The sequence below is a fragment of the Macaca nemestrina genome, chromosome 11, assembly GCF_043159975.1.
Source record: "Macaca nemestrina isolate mMacNem1 chromosome 11, mMacNem.hap1, whole genome shotgun sequence".
NCBI lineage: Eukaryota > Metazoa > Chordata > Mammalia > Primates > Cercopithecidae > Macaca > Macaca nemestrina.
In genome coordinates this window covers 139808328-139825590 of record NC_092135.1, presented here as the reverse complement: position 1 = coordinate 139825590, position 17263 = coordinate 139808328, and the positions used below count along the sequence as shown (strand labels likewise).

The following is a 17263-nucleotide window of genomic DNA, read 5'->3' as shown; positions in this document are numbered from 1 at the left end:
GTGTGAACAGCTCAAAGGTGGAGTGAAATATCGAACTCATTTCTGAAAAATTGCCAGGCACTGTTTCAGCACAAACTCCCTGCACTTACCTATCCCTCTTCACAAAAATGGTATAAGAGGGCTGGGCGCGGTGGCTCACGCCTGTAATCCCAGCACTTTGGGAGGCTGAGCCAGGTGGATCACAAGATCAGGAGATTGAGACCATCCTGGCTAACACGGTGAAACCCCGTCTCTACTAAAAAATACAAAAAAATTAGCCGGGCATGGTGGTGGGCACCTGTAGTCCCAGCTACTCGGGAGGCTGAGGCAGGAGAATGGCATGAACGCAGGAGGCGGAGCTTGCAGTGAGCCGAGATCGCACCACTGCACTCCAGCCTGGGTGACAGAGGGAGACTCCGTCTCATAATAAGGTAAAAGAGAGAAGAAAATTTTCCACAATGTATTCTCCACGATCATTAAGCATCTGTGTTGGCCAGGTGTGGTGCCTCATGCCTGTCATCCCAGCACTTTGGGAGGCCAAGGCGGGTGGATCACTTCAGGTCAGGAGTTCGAGTCCTGGCTGGCCACACACGGCGAAACCACGTTTCTACTAAAAATACAAAAATTAGCCAGGCGTGGTGGTGGGCACCTGTAGTCCCAGCTACCCGGAAGGCCAAGGCGAGAGAATCACTTGAACCCAGGAGGCAGAGGTTGCAGTGAGCCAAGATGGTGCCATTGCATTCCAGCCTGGGTGACAAGAGCAAAACTCCGTCTCAAAAAAAACAAAAAACAAAACACACTCACACACACACACAAAACCTATTAACAAAAAGTTAAGTCATTACGTGAAAACCCATCTCCCAGCTGAGCACAGCAGCTCACACCTGTAATCCCAGCACTTTGGGAGGCCGACGCAGGTGGATCATTTGACCCTAGGAGTTTGAGACCAGCCGGGCCAACATGGTGAAACCCCGTCTCCAACAAAAATACAAAACTTAGCTGGGCCTGATGGTGCATGCCTGTAATCCCAGCTACTCAGGAGGCTGAGGTGGGAGGGTCACTTGAGCCCAGAAGGTGGAGCTTGCAGTGAGCCCAGATCGCACCACTGCACTCCAGCCTGGGCAACAAAGCAAGACGCTGTCTCAAAAAGGAAAAAACCCAACAAAACCCACCCATTTTCACAGCCCTGGCTGAGGGTGTGAAACAGTGTAGCCTGCCCTCTCTGACACTTTCCCTTCTGAGCCACAGGAAGGCATCGCTTGGAGGGAGCCCCTTCAGGTCCAGACACTGGCAGGGACGAGCAGCAGCAGTGGCCCACTGCCCGCCTGCACCTGCCGGGCACCTGCGCCCAGAGGATCCACTCCCACCCACTGCCCCACACCCTCGGCCGGCTCCCGGAAAGGACAGGTGGCCCAGAGACATCCATGTGGTTCAAGAAACGCAGAACAAGAATGTGGACACCATCCCAACCAGGACTGTTCAGGATGTTCTTGTTCTCTTGTTCTCACTCACTGACTACCAGCTTCTCGTGGGGAGGGCCCCGTCTGAGACACAGAGCTTCACACGTTCCTTTCTGCTTTATTTCCTCTCCCTAGTGAAACATTAAAAACAGGAGGAAAATATATAGATGTAGCCATCAGGAGGAAGTGAGGCTGTCATTCCAAATGGCCCCCCACCATGAAGAAAACCAGGCTTAAGTTGGGAACCTCACATCTCAGTTTTCCCTCAGGTTTCTTTCTGTGGTGTGAGGACAGAAACAGGCTCCCCTGCATTCCTCAGGAATCCTCTCCTTCCTCTAAAGGCACAGGAGAGGATTTCCGAGAGCGTGCGATGCTGCTGTCGGGAACCGCAGGCTAGGCACCGTCACCAATGCATCACAGCAGAGCAAATCTGCACAGCCTTCCCCAACTACCACCGAAAAGACGGCTCCAGCTCAGCTTGGTGAATGCTGATTAAACAAAAAGCACACTTGAGTTTCCTAGCTTCATTCCAGAACTGCTATTGTGGCACAATAAATTCACAACAAATTCACATCAGAGTCCCCTTGGACAGGAGCTGCGGGCCTGGGAATGCACAAGCAGAGGCATTCGTGGTTCATCAGCTCCTGGCAGACGGGACTCACTTCACAGACACACGTAGACCCATGATCTTCATGCTATTAGGATAATTTCATCTTCACAGTAAAAACATCACCAATTCCCAGAGAAACGGAACATCAGCCCAGCTCTGTTCCAGGGTCTGGTGGGTGCTGGTCACAGGACCCACAGCTACTCCAAGCTAATGAAGAGCCGTTTACTCCAGAGGTGACTCCCCCGAGGGAGGACTGAAGTCCAAGCTAAAAAGGCAGCGCGCAGTGAAGCGGAGGCCACTTCCTCGGAAAAAGGGCCCCCAGCCCTCCCGGGCCGTCAGAGGCGCCCAAGCAGGAGTGCACGGCGGCCGGATGCGGCGCGGCGCTGAGTGGGAGGAGGCACGGGCCCCACCCGCGCGGCTCAGTGGCAGGCGTGCTCCAGCGGCGTTGGGGCGCAGGGAGCCTGGGCTGTACCAAACAGTCCTGGAAAACCACAGGAAAGCTACGCGAGGGTGGCGCCGCGCGCTGCAAAGCGGCGGCCGTGGACCAGGTTACCACGTCCCCGCAGCTCGCCTGGCAGCCCGGGCTCACGCGCGCGCCACATCCGCGGGGGGTCCCTGCTGATGCGCGGGGGGGTCCTGTAAAAGCCACGCTAACGTCAAGGCGGCGAGTCCCTGCAAGGTCGCCCTTCTGTGCGAACAGGGTTTGATGGGTTCTTGTTCTAGGAAACATCCAGAATTTCAACTGGCCACGGAGTTACTAAGTATCAACCGAACAAGGTAGTTTTAAAATGAAGGGAAATATTGCAACACGAAGGAAGGAAGAGATTAACTTGCTCCTTGGATCCGGGCACACAGCTCCTCCTACTTCTTCTTCCTCTTTTCCTGGACACACCGTGGACAGAACCTGTGACAAGAAAGGCGCAGTGAGGCCCTGGTTGCCATTTCCACCAGGGCGCAGCGTGCCCAGGCCCCGCCTCCCCATGTCTGCCAGGCCTGCTGGAGGCCGGGGGGCCGGCACCAGGAGAGGCACACACAGTGGGGCTGCGGCCTTCCCGCAGGGAAAACGCGCCTATGTGCGCGGCTCTATGCGGGAGGTTGGTTCTGAAGTTGACAGATACACATCAATGAGCAAAAGCGATTTGACACCCAGGCGTTCCTCCTTAACAGGTGGGTCCTCCTTCCCCGGCCGATGGCAGGGTCGCTGGTGCCCTCTGTCTGGAGTCTGGGGGCTGCAGGTACCAGGCACGCATGAGCATGGCAGCCCCTCAGGCCCACAGAAACCCAGCCAGGCACCCTGCACGGGCCCTGGAAGCTGCCATCTCACAAGTGCTCCCTGGTGACTCTGAGCAAGTTCCGGAGCCGCACGCACCGGGAACTCCTGAACAGAGGCAGCTGCTGGCCACAGAGGACATTCCATAGGTTCCCCACGCAGGAGGCAGCCGACTTGCATGTGAAGGCAACTGTCAACCCCCGCCTGGCCCAGGCCGAGCCTGCCCAGGGCCCTCCGCCCTAATAGCCGCCATGCCCCTTCTCCAAACCCTGATGCACCGTCCCTCGGCTGCACAGCGTGGGGCACTGCAGTGCCATGTGTCCCCGTGACAGGGCAGCCTGTGTTGATGCCACATGACACCATGAGCTCGGCCAGCCTCCGAGACACAGCATCCTTTCCCTCTGTGTCCTCACACCGAACACCAAGGATAACTGGCTCTCACCAACTCGGGCGAGTCTGCCGGAGTCTCAAACACGCTGCCACGATGACCTCTGAGTGCCACACAGAAGAGCACATTCCGATTTCATTTTCAGAACATATATCCATTTTTAGATTTTCAGCACAGGCAAACAAAGCCAGGTTTTTATCTTTTTATTTATTTATTTGAGACAGGGTCTTGCTCTCTCACCCAGGCTGGAGTGCAGTGGCGCAATCTCAGCTCACTGAAGCCTTGGACTTCCAGACTCAAGCCACCTTCCCGCCTGCACCTCCCAGGCAGTTGGGACACAGGCACGCACCACCACGCCCAGCTAATTTTTGTATTTTTTGTAGAGCTGGGGTCTCTCGATGTTGCCCAGACTATAAGTTTTTATTTAAATGAAATCTGAGGAACAACAACGCAGAAAGTTGCCATCGCCAAGGGGATGCAAGGGTCAGGAAGATAAACTGCTCCTGGCACCTGCACTCTTCTCCACCAGACAGAGCCACGGGCCCCAGATCCACGCCCCGGCTTCAGGACTCACCTCTCGTGCTATCCTTCCCAGATTTCCCTAGGGGACAAGAACCTCTCATTCTGATTTAAGACAATCCCTACCTCCCGCAGAGTCCAGAAGGTTGTCCTTCAGGAGGGGCCGTGAACGTGAATATTACGTAACTTGGTGACCGCTGTCCCGGGGTGAGGACATCCCTCTGCCGGCTCGGACAGGCACAGCAGCGAAGGAGGGAAAAAGCCACATCCAGAGCAGCCAGCCAGCCAGCCACACTCCTCGAGGCCACTGTGGGGCATGCCTACGTGGCTACCGCGCCCCGCTAAGCCTGGCAAGATCCCGCCATCGAGCGCCTTCTCCTGGGGAGGCCAGCAGCCCGACACCCAGCAGGCTGGGAGAAAGCGGAGCGAGCATCCCCACTCACCATTTTCCTTTGGGTTTCGTGGTAAGGTCCACGCAGGCAAAGTGAAACCACTCAATTGGACACTGCAAAGTAAAGGAAGAAACCACAGTCAACACGCCTCATGTTCTGTACGCAAAACACAGGAAATGCCAACACCCGCCAGCCCTGCCCCACACAAGACCGTGCCCCATGGCGCGAATCCCGCAGGCAACACTCACGTCTGGATTGTCACAGCCGATCATCTCCCCGTAGGAGACCTGGTGGCACAGGCAGTACGTGGGTTCGTTTGGGTCCACCGGCATGTCCAGCACGTCGGAGGGGTGCACGGACAGGATGGTGTCAGTGAACTCAGACCTGCAGGGGACAAGGCACAGGAACCGCTAAAGGCCATGGCGGGAAGTGAGGCGGCACAGACACCACGGGCCCTTCTGCCTCTGACTTAAGGCCCCCTCACCCCAAAACTCTGACGACGATCATTCCAAGGGGGTAATCTGTACCGTGCTCGGAGCGACACATAATGAATAAGCTTTTTTAATGCTTTTTTTTTAAATGCTTTTTTTAAAATGCTTTTTTTTAAGCATTTTTCCTATTGTCCTTCAGAAACGAATGTGACTCCAGGGCCGGCCACTGCAGTCATGCACTAACTGAATACACACCTTGTGGACGTTTTCTTCCTGGAGCACACATTTTCAAAACCTCAATAACCCCTCTGAACATGCAATGTTCTCAGAAGGCGCAGCAAGAAAATCATTAAGGATACGAAAAGATTGTCAGCTGATGCTAGAAAGCAAGCTGTTACCCACAAAAATCCAGAAACAGTAGCAGCTGGCAGCACAGGGGTGGAGACATCACACCCACCTTTGGACCCAGGCGGGGACACAGGGGCACGGATGGCACCCAAGAGGTCGTGAAGCACAGCACTCACCCATAGCACCAGGGCTCTGGTCCCACTCTGGGGAGGAGTCCACTGTCGTCTCGGTCCCTCCTCCCAGATGGGACTCCCCCGGGGATCTCTGGACTCACCCCACTTCTCGGCCATCCCTCCAAAGACCCCAGCCCCTTTGGAGACAAGCACATGTCACCTCCACCAGCAGATGGCTGACACTTGAGAGAAGCCTGCCAGCCTCCCACCCCAGACTGACAGGTGTCAGAACGGCCTGCACCGTCAACAGCTCTCCCATAACCATGACCTCCTCCCACGAGAACAGCTGTGCATCCTGCACCCGGGCCCTCCACGCACCTACTCAGGCACCTCTGGCCCAATCTCACTAAACCAGCAGCTCCCCACACACTCCCTGGACCGCCCACCACCCATCCAGCTGTCCACCTGGCACAGGGCCCCTTCTGACCACACGCCACCCTTGTCACTCCCCACGTGGGTTTCTACACAGCAGCCTGGCGGGTCTTCCACCCTGCCCATGCCTCCCTCCAAGCCTGCCACCTGCAGCACCATGGCCGCCCCACCAGGACCACAGACCTCAGGTGGAGACTTTCCCGTTTGAAAGGGATGCACTTAGGGGGAAATGTATGCTTTTATATTTCAGTATTTTTCAAATAAACGTACAAGCTGCAGGTAGTATATAGACAGTGTATTCCCGTTAGTACAGACAGAAGAAGTATCTTCCCTATCCCACCCTCCAACCCAAGAATATCTAGTTGCTACAAAAACACGGCAGGTTAGCGGGAGGAACGTGGCGGTGAGAAAAACAGTTGCAATTAGGGAGAGCCAAGGAGGAGAAGTCTGGTTCCTAGAGGGAATCAACACTCAACTTTTCCTCAGACACCTGTCTAAAGCTCTTCTATGCCTTTGCAATTGCCTGTATACACACACACACACACACACACACACACACACACACACACACACACACACACACACACACACACACTTGGGCTCAGCATGCACCCAGCCTCCCCGCTGCCCTCTGGCACAGGGGTGCCCATCTAAGTCTGTCCTTTGCGGGTAATCTGCTCTCCTGCTCTTTCTGTCTGGGACTAGACAAGAGTTTCTCTTTAGAGCTGAAATCCATCACTGTCACAAGTCCAGGTCCAGGTGCCGCCGATACTGCTTTCAAGCAACAGTCTCAAGTAGTCTTCGGGCCTCTCCTCTGACAGCGGCACACAAGGGTCTACGTCTCAGCCAGCTGCTGATTCCGGGCTGACACCTGTGGCTTCACCTCCAAGGGGCTCCTGTAGTCTCCTCGCGTCACCTCTCACCCGTGGAGAGCAGGGCAGCACCCTCTGCTGCCAACGGTCCCCGAAATGCTCTCTGTGACGCCCTCCTCTTCTGCGCCGAGTCCAATTCTGTCCACAAAGCCGGAACCGACATCTTGACCTGTGTCTCGGCATCACCGGGTTCGAGGGCGCTGGCCAGATTTGACGGTAGTGGGAGAAGGCTGGGGGCATGAGGGGACCACCCAGCAAGGGCACCCCAGAAGCTGAGGCTGGCGTGGAGGCCTTACTGGCCTCTCCAGTCTCACCTGAGGGAGCGCCATGGCGCGTGGCCAGGGAGTGCTACCACCAGCCCTGAGGGAGGCAACCAGGAGGCCATGGGGAGCCCTGTCCCTTGCACAGGCTGGGTTGACCCCAGCTATCAGCGGCTGCTCTCTGACTCCCTTCAGCTCCAATGCCACAAGAGGCACCCTCTGTGCTAATTCCCCAGGGCATGGCGGGCAACCCTCGCCAGATGGTGCCAGTGAGCCCCTCCACGCCCGGCCCCAATGGCTTCCCAGCACTCCACGTAGCTCCTAGCAGGGGACTGGCTGCCTGTCCAAGCTCCGGGATTCCAGGTGCTACAGGTGACACTGCCCTTCGTCCACACACCAGAGCAAGGCCACAGGGCAGCAACAGCGCAGGGGGCAGCCTCAGGTCATGGAATCTCAGACGAGACACGGAGCATCTGTGCGGTCTAGGAACACTGCATTCCAGGAAGGGCCCTGGGCACGTGGGGAACAGGCCTGAAGAGGGCAGGCCACAGGGACAGGATGGCGCATGCTCCCAGGTCCCCAGCAGGGAACAGGACCTGCCTTGAAGCAGAGCAGCCTGGCACCACAGCGTGACCAAGAGGGGCGTGAAAACACACTGTGCTGATGGGTCAGGAACGCGCGCCACAGAGCTCCACAGAGCTCCAGAGCCCAGGGGCAGGCGGGCGCCTGCGCACACCCAGGATGATGCCCTTGGAGGCACATGAGTGCACACTCCCGCCCCGGCGGGCCCAGGCTTTGGGTTCAACCGATTGGTCCTCAGGACACCCTGTCTGCCCACCTGCACCATCTTCCTGTCCCTCTGGAAGGGGCCTGCTTGGCACCTTGGGCGTTAGAGCCCAGCTTCAGAGCTCGCCTTGCCAGCCTGTCTCGACGTCTTGCAACGGGACAGGAGCAGCACTGCCACTCGGGGGCATGGAGAAGAAAGAGATTCGCACACAAGCTAGATCCAGCCCGGAGCAGCAGGAGCCCCGCAACTGTCGCCATCAGTGATCACCCCCTCATCTGTCACTACTGCAACCTGCCCGGCAGGCAGCGCTGAGCTCCCAGGCTCCGACTGCTACTAAACAGTGCTGGTCAGCGCACTGTCAGGACAGGAAAAGCCATGAGGCCACGGTGGATCTTCCTGGGTTTGCAGAGGTGCTGGCTGTTCCTGAGGTCTCTGAAGCAGGGCAGAGCGCTCAGGGAGGAAGCCCCAACCCCAACAGGGAGCTGGGGTCTCCTTCACCACCACGAGGACCCCGGTACCTGCACTCCTCATGCCTAGCATGCCCTTGAGAAAGGGAGCTGGGGTCTCCTTCACCACCATAGGTGCCTGCATTCCTCATGCCTAGCATGCCCTTGAGAAACAGTGCTGGGTGAGGAAGAGACCAGGAGGAGCTCCGCTTTCACACAGAAAAGGCACGGTCGGGACAGGGCCTTCAGGTTCCAAGCAGGAAGGAGCAGGAAGACTCAACGCTGTTCTCACTGAGTTAGAAAACACAAAACCCAGCAAGTCACAAAAACCACATTCTCAAAGATGTGGGGGAGCTGTGGAGAACAAGCGCTGGATGACCTGCAGCCGGTGCTGGGGGGTGTTGGGGCGGGTGTCCACCTGCCTCATGCGCTGAGTGAGGGCTGGGCTGGCCACCGGGCCATGCTGAGCCCACACAGACACACATGGCGGCTGTGTCCCCACCATTTACAGAGTCCAGAGGCTGCACAGAGCCACTAAAAGCAGATGGAAAATCCCTGCAGCCTTGGAGTTCTCGAGGAAGGGGTGTGCTCGGGCACCGCCAGTCTCCTACCCCGTACTTCTACCAACTGCAGAAGCCGCTGGGGGCAGGAGGCGAGAGAGGAAATCTAAACCCACTGAAGTGCAGATGAACTACAGGGCAGAGTCTTCCGCAGAGGGCAATCCGCAGGCTCCCTGGGGCACTCAGTCAAGAGCTCAGGGTCCTCGAGGGGCCTAGGTGGACCTGAAGCTGAGACCCTGCCCCGCCCCAGGCCCCCAAGCCTATCAGCCTGGACTAAAACAGAGCAAATACATCCTGGGGAGAACAGAAATTTCCCTCTCCACGCTTCCTTTATACCCAAGTTCAGAGAATAACAAATCATAAGACATGTACACCCAGACGGGAAATAGGACTGATTGTTTTTTTAAAAGCTGGTTACCAAGGAATGGTGGCACATGCCTGTAATCCCGGCTACACAAATGACCCTCCCACCTCAGCCTCCCAAAGTGCTGAGATTACAGGCGTGAGCCAAAGCGCCCAGCCCTACAATCTCTTAAATGAAAACTGTATTAAAGGAGATTAAAACTAACTTAGGGCCGGGCACAGTGGCTCACACCTGTAATCCCAGCACATCGGGAGGCCAAGACGGGCAGATCACCTGAGGCCAGGAGTTCAAGACCAGCCTGCATAACATGGTGAAACCCTATCTATACTAAAAATACAAAATTGGCCAGTCATGGTGGCACGCGCCCGTAATCCCAGCTACTTGGGGGGCTGAGGCAGAGAATCGCTTGAACTCGGGAGGCAGAGCTTGCAGTGAGCCAAGATTGTACCAGTGCACTCCAGCCTGGGCGACCAAGCAAGACCTTCAAAAAAAAAAAAAAAGAAAGAAAGAAAGAGAGAGAGAGAGAGAAAGAGAGAAAGAGAAAGGAGGAAAGGAGGAAAGGGAAGGTGAGAGGCCAAGCTGGGCGGATCACTTGAGGCCAGGAGTTTGAAACCAGCCTGGCCAACATGCTGAAACCCCGTCTATACTAAAAATACAAAAATTAGCCGGGTGTGGTGACGCTCACCTGTTATCCCAGCTACTTGGAAGGCTGAGGCGGGAGAATGGCTTGAACCCGGGAGGCGGAGGCTGCGGTGAGCCGAGATTGTGCTATTGCACTCCAGCCTGGGCGACAGAGCCAGAACCTGTCTCATAAATAAATAAATAGATAAAGTAATAGAAACAAATCAAACTGAAGTACAGAAAGAAAAAAGCTTACAGAAAGTAAGCAGAGCCTCACTGAGCTGTGAGAAAATCTAAACTAAGAAACACACAGGGAACTGGATCGCAGGAAGGGGAGAAAGGAGAGCACAAAAATATTTGCAGAATTGGCTGAACATTTTCCAAATTTGATGCAAAGTACAAACCAACAGTTCAAAGACGCACAAGTTCCACGCAAAATATACACAAAAAATCACACCAAGACACATCATAACCAAACTGTTAAGAGCCAGTGACGATGAGAAATCTTAGAAGCAAAAAAAAAATCACCAAAAATAATTATTATCACTAATTTATCATCAGAATCAATGAAAGAAGAAAACGAGAGAACACCTTTAATGATTAAAAAAAAAGGTTAACCAAAAATTCTATATGCAGCAAAATAAAAGCATTTTCAGAAAAATAAAAACTTAAGAGAATTCATCACCATCAGCATACACATACCGTAAAAAATGTTAAAATTCTTCAGTAGAGGAGAAATGACAACAGACAGAAATTTGCATCCACATAAAGAAATATACATAAGCAGAATATGCACGGAAAATAAATTTTTAAAGAAAGAAAATAAATATTAAGAAATAAAAGTTGGGCCAAGCTCGGTGGCTCATGCCTGTAATCCCACCACTTTGGGAGGCTGAGGCGAGAGGATCACTGGAGGCCAGGAGTTTGACATCAGCCTGGCCAACATGGCGAAACCCCGTCTCTACTAAAAATACAAAAATTAACCAGGTGTGGTGGCGCACGCCTGTAATCCCAGCTACTCAGGAGGCTGAGGCACGAGAATCACTTGAACCTGGGAAGTGGAGGTTGTAGTGAGCCGAGATCACGCCATTGCGAATTGCACTACAGCCGGGGCAACAGTGCGAAACTCCGTCTCAAAAAAAAAAAAAAACGAAGTATAGCTAATAAGACAAGAGTGGGAAAAAAACCGGAATGCTAAAAAAATACTTGATTAGTCCAAAAGAAGACAGGAAAGGAACAGAAGGAACAAATAGAAAACTAATAGCAAGATGGTGAATCTAAATTCTACCATATCATTAATTATGTTAAATATGAATAGACCAAATATTGCAATGAAGGCTGGGTGCAGTGGCTCACGCCTGTAATCCCAGCACTTTACAGGGAGGGGAGGCCAAGGTGGGCAGATCATTTGAGGTCAGGAGTTCGAGACCAGCCTGTCCGGCATGGTGAAATCCTGTCTCTACTAAAAATACAAAAATTAGCTGGCCTTCAAAGGATTTCAATTATATAATGTTCTTTGACTACAACAGAACTCAACTAAAAATTAAAATTAGAAAGGTGTCTGAAAAATCCCAAATTATTTGGAAATTGAGACACATACTTCTACATAAGTTATAAGGCAAAGAAATAGCATGAAAAAAAAATGCGGCTGGGCGTGGTGGCTCACACCTGTAATCCCAGCACTTTGGGAGGCCAAGGCGGGTGGATCACGAGGTCAGGAGATTGCGACCCTCCTGGCTAACACGGTGAAACCCCGTTTCTACTAAAAATACAAAAAATTAGCCGAGGGTGGTGGTGGGCGCCTGTACTCCCAGCTACTCAGGAGGCTGAGGCAGGAGAAAGGCGTGAACCCGGGAGGTGGAGCTTGCAGCGAGCCGAGATCGCACTACTGCACTGCAGTCTGGGAGACACGGAGACTCTGTTTCAAAAAAAAAAAAAAAAAAAATTCTAGGCGAGGTGTGGTGGCTCACGCCTGTAATGCCAGTATGTTGGGAGGCCAAGGCAGGTGGATCACCTGAGGTCAGGAGTTCAAGACCGGCCTGGCCAACATGGCAAAACTCTGTCTCTATTAAAAATACACACAAAAAAAATTAGCCAGGCATGGTGGTACATGCCTCTAATCCCAGCTACTCAGGAGGCTGAGGCAAGAGAATCGCTTGAACCCGGGAGGCAGAGGTTGCAGTAAGCCAAGACTGCACCACTGCACTCCAGCCTGGGCAACAGAGCAAGGCTCCGTCTCACGAGAAAAAAAAAAAAATTATATTCCAGCACTTTGGGAGGCCAACGTGGGTGGATCACTTGAGCTCAGGAGTTTGAGACCATCCTGCGCAACATGGCGAAACTCCATCTCTACCAAAAATATAAAAAAATAGCCAGGCATGGTGGCATGCACTTGTGGTCCCAGCTACTTGGAAGGCCAAAGTGGGAGGATATCTTGAGCCCAGGAGGTGAGGCTGCAGTGAGCCAAGATCAGGCCACTGCACTCCAGCCTGGGTGACAGAGCGAGACCCTGTCTCAAAAAAAAAAAAAAGATCAAGATAAAATGAGAGAAACATAAATTACCAATATCAGGACTGAAAGAGGGACCATCAACACAGACACTACATCCGAACCATAATAATGCAAAATTATTAACAACCTGATGTCAACAAAATCTGACAACTTACATGAAACAAATTTCTTGAAAGACACAGATTTTGTCCAAAACTGACCCGAGAAGAAATAGAAAGCCTGAAAACTTCCATAGCTTTAAAGGAACTGAATGCAGCATCAAACTGTACATTTAGAACAACATTTCATTGCATGTAAATTATTCCTTAATAAAGTTAATTTAAAAAGTTAGAAAAACAGGACTAAACTATAATGTATAGTGTCTAGGAATGCACTATAAAACTATTAAAGAAACAAGGAAATAAACACTAGAAATCTGCATCATGTTTATTTGGGGACAGAAGGAGTTTATGATTTTAACAGGGCATATGGAAGGCCTTCCAACTGCAGCTAACCACTGACTAGGTGCTAGTTACAAAGACCTTCACTTTACGGAAATTAATTAAACCATGTTTGTTCTGTGCGGTTTTCTGTATCTGTGCACTACTTTACAATACAAGAATATAGGGATTTTTTTTTTTTTTTTGAGATGGAGTTTCGCTCTGTCGCCCAGGCTGGGGTACAGTGGCGCGATCTTGACTCACTGCAACCTCCACCTCCCAGGTTCAAGCAATCTCCCTGCGCCAGCCTCCCAAGTAGCTGGGATTACAGGCAGATGCCACCACCCAGCTAAGTATTTTGCATTTTTGGTAGAGACAGGGTTTCACAGTGTTGCTCAGGCTGGTCCTGAACTCCTGACCTCAGGTGATTAACCCGCCTTGGCCTCCCAAAGTGCTGCAATTATAGGCGTGTGCCACTGCGCCTGGCCAAAAGGCTAAGCACTAGATTTCAAAACTGAAAATTGCAGCAGGGCACAGTGGCTCACACCTGTAATCCCAACACTTTGGGAGGACAAGGCAGGTGGATCACGAGGTCAGGAGATCAAGACCATCCTGGCTAACAAGGTGAAACCTCATCTCTACTAAAAATACAAAAAATTAGCTGGATGTGGTGGCATGCACCTGTAGTCCCAGCTACTCAGGAGGCTCAGGCAGGAGAACTGGTTGAACCTGGGAGGCAGAGGTTGCAGTGAACCAAGATTGTGCCACTGCACTCCAGCCTGAGTGACAGAGTGAGACTCCATCTCAAAAAAAAAAAAAACCTGAAAATTGGGCCGGGTGCAGTGGCTCACGCCTGTAATCCCAGCACTTTGGGAGGCTGAGGCGGGTGGATCACCTGAGGTCAGGAGTTCGAAACCAGCCTGGCTAACATGGTGAAACCCCATTTCTACTAAAAATACAAAAAAGTAGCTGGGCATGGTAGTGCACGCTTGTAGTCCCAGCTATCCAGGAGGGTGAGGCAGGAGAATTGTGCCATTGCACTCCAGCCTGGGCATCAAGAGTGAAACCCTGTCTCAAAAAAAACAAAAAACAAAAAACAAAAAAACTGAAAATGGTGCCTTTTTTGTCATGAAGAACTCTTTTTTTTTTTTTTTGAGACAGAATCTCACGCTGTGGACCAGGCTGGAGTGCAGTGGTGCGATCATGGCTCACGATCCTCCCAGCTCAGTTTCCCCTAGTAGCTGGGACTACAGCCCACGCCACTACACTCACCTAATTTTTACTATTTTTTGTAGAGATGGGGGTCTCACTTTGTTGCCCAGACTGGTCTCAGATTCCTGGGCTCAAGTGATCCTCCCGCCTTGGCCTTCGAAAGTGCTGGAATTATAGGCATGAGCCACCATGCCCAAAACTGACACTCTTTGACCACTCCCCACCAGAATCATCTCCATAGAGGCTTTGTGGCATTTCAGCATTTTCTTTTTAGTCTAAATGTCACTCCTCCGAGGTAATGCTCTGATCTCTTTGGAGGGTACACAATACCTTTGGCAGGGAGGGTGTCAGTGGGAGAATGCTTTAAATAAAGTATCTCAAAGAACTTCAAGTTAAATGACATGTCTATTTAATAAATGTGGCCACATAATTCAACAATGAATATATGCAAACTATATACTGACACATAAAATAACTGACAGATACACAGAAATCTAGCTACTTGAAGAGTGGTTTACATTGGCCTCTGTCAACAACACGCTCACCAACCTACTGTCCCTAGCGGGGCAGCACACACCGTGGCTAAGAAGACAGGCACTGGAGTCAGACTCCAGGTGCAGGCCCAGCCACACCACAGCAGCTCTAATGCCTGGGCAGGTCCCTGCGACACGGAAAATGCCCAACAACGGCACCCCCTCCCTGGCTGCGGTGAGGACGGGCTGATGACAGGCACACAGCATAAGAACCAGAAGAACCCGAATGCCACCCAGCACACGGAGTGCACTTCACTCAAGGGTCAGCTTCCATCAGTGTTTCTACATCCGGGATACTGGCTATGGGTATTTGTTCTTCTGGGAAAAAGAGGGGAAAGCCTCTTACCCTCCTTTATGCTTCTTTTTCTTTGGTGTATCTTCCTCTGATGTCCTCCTGCCTCGGCCCCGGGACCCTCTTTTTTCTTTCTGACCCCGGCCTTCTGAAAAACAATCAAGATGAAAATTATTTTTATAGAATTCGCTAAAGCAAGGCAAGTTTTGTGTTTTGTTTTTAAGAAGGAGTCTCACTCTGTCTCCCAGGCTGGCTGGAGTGCAATGGAACAATCATAGCTCACCGCAGCCTTGACCTCCCAGGCTCAAGCAATCCACCCACCTCAGCCTCCCAAGTAGCTGGGACCACAGGTGTGCACCACTACACCCGGCTAATTTTTAACTTTTTTGTTGAGATGAGGTCTCACTATGTTGCCCAGGTTGGTCTCAAACACCCAGCCTCAAGCAATCCTCCTGCCTTGGCCTCCCAAAGTGCTGGGGTTATAGGCGTGAGCCACTGTGCCCAGCTTGCAAGACAAGGTTTACCCAAATATGATACTTACCCTAGTGATCATACTTTAATGATTTACTGTGACAAAACTTCAAAACGCCATAGTTAACAGTAATAAAGAAAAAAATTTAACAGACTTGCTTTTTAACCCTCGCCCTCCGGAGCTTTCAAAATCACTGCCCTCCATCTTGTCCTTCAGATCTGCCTCAAAGCGCGCCAGGTCTGCGTCAAGCCTTCGAATGTGTTTATCCACCTACAAAAGGATACCCAAAGTCTTGTTTTAAAGTAAAACTGAAACACCTTAGAAATCACAAATGTACAAAAGTATCCACTAGGAAATGCCTTCTTGCCCTTTAATTGAGTCGTCAATGAACAAACCTCTGCTAAATCCAGGCCCACTATTTCAAAGTCCATGCAAGGTCTTGTGCTTTTTCTGCATATTTTGACTGCAGTGGAATGAATCCCATTTAGGGAAAAGACAGGCGTGTGGGCAATAATGAGAAGCAGAGTTGTGAAATGCGGTGAACAAGGCCTGGGATATCTGACGCTGAATCCTACTTTAAAATGTGGCTACCTGGAGGCCAGGTGCAGTGGCTCACACCTGTAATCCCAGCACTTTGGGAGGTCGAGGCAGTCTGATCACCTGAGGTCAGGAGTTCGAAACCAGCCTGACCAACATGGTAAAATCCCGTCTCTAATAAAAATACAAAAATTGGGCAGGCGCAGTGGCTCATGCCATAGCCCCAGCACTCTGTGAGGCCGAGGCGGGTGGATCATTTGAGGTCAGGAGTTCGAGACCAGCCTGGCCAACATGGCAAAACCCCATCTCTATTAAAAATACAGGCCAGGCATGGTGGCTCACACCTGTAATCCCAGCACTTTGGGAGGCTGAGGCAGGAGGATCACCTCAGGTCGGGAGTTCGAGACCAGCTTGACCAACATGGAGCAACCCCATCTCTACCAAAAATACAAAATTAGCCGGACTTGGTGGTGCATGCCTGTAATCCCAGCTACTCAGGAGGCTGAGGCAGGAGAATCGCTTCAACAAGGGAGGCGGAGGTTGTGGTGAGCCAAGATAGTGGCATTGCACTCCAGCCTGGGCAACAATAGCAAAGCTCTGTCTCAAAAAAAAAAACAAAAACAAAAAACAAAAATTAGCCTGTTGGTAATGCCTGTAATCCCAGCTACTCAGAAGGCTGAGGCAGGAGAATCGCTTAAACCTGGGAGGTGGAAGTTGCAGTGAGCTGAGATCATGCCACTGCACTCCAGCCTGGGCAACAGAGCAAGACTGTCTCAAAAATAAAATAAAAAATAAGTAAAATAAAATAAAATATGGCCACCTGGAGGTTGGGCATGGTGGCTCATGCCTGTAATCCCAGCACTTTGGGAGGCTGAGGCAGGCGGATCACTTGAAGTCAGGAGTTCGAGACCAGTGTAGCCAACAGGGTGAAACCCCGTCTCTTCTAAAAATGTAAAAATTAGGTGGGCGTGGTGCTGCATGCCTGTAATCCCAGCTACTTGGGAGGCTAAGGCACGAGAATCACTTGACCCTGGGAGGCGGAGGTTGCACTGAGCTAAGATTACACCACTGTACCCCAGCCTGGACGACAAAGTGAGACTGTCTGAAAAAAAAAAAACAAAACCAAATGGTTCCTCCGAGCAGATACACAAACAAAAAGGGTCCAAAAAAAAAAAAAAAAACAAGGATGGTCACACATGAAGTGTATCTTGTTTGTATTTCCTCCAGCAGCGTCAGGCTACCAAAGCTAGCCTTCCACTTGGCTATGCCCATTTCTGGGCAGTTTTTACATTTTGTTGCATGAGAGGCAGTAGAGGTCGGAGGAAGACCCATGGCCCCCGCCCACCCTCGCCATCTCATAGGTCTGCGGGTGCCGTGGCCCCCGCCCACCCTCACCATCTCATAGGTCTGCGGGTGCCGTGGCCCCCGCCCCGCC

The 17263-nt window shown here is 51.9% G+C and overlaps 1 protein-coding gene across 10 annotated transcripts in view; it reads right to left on the bottom strand.

Annotated features, from left to right (window-relative positions):
* Nucleotides 1-1537: 1537 nt before the first annotated feature.
* Nucleotides 1538-17263, bottom strand: part of LOC105473754 (inhibitor of growth family member 5) — a 36621-nt gene continuing 20895 nt past the window's right edge. For 5 of the 10 annotated variants that reach the window (XM_071073782.1, XM_071073789.1, XM_071073788.1 and 2 more), the window contains 5 exons: nucleotides 15450-15561; nucleotides 14874-14967; nucleotides 4867-5002; nucleotides 4670-4731; nucleotides 1538-2953 (listed from right to left, as the gene is read on the bottom strand). In XM_071073782.1, the coding sequence (XP_070929883.1) occupies nucleotides 2911-2953; nucleotides 4670-4731; nucleotides 4867-5002; nucleotides 14874-14967; nucleotides 15450-15561 (447 nt within the window). In that variant the 3' untranslated portion in view covers nucleotides 1538-2910. Of the gene's footprint in view, nucleotides 2954-4669; nucleotides 4732-4866; nucleotides 5003-8114; nucleotides 8599-9470; nucleotides 9713-9916; nucleotides 10035-11962; nucleotides 11969-14873; nucleotides 14968-15449; nucleotides 15562-17263 lie in introns of those variants that run through there. The other 5 variants (XM_071073784.1, XM_071073792.1, XM_071073783.1 and 2 more) reach the window with 5 other exon arrangements.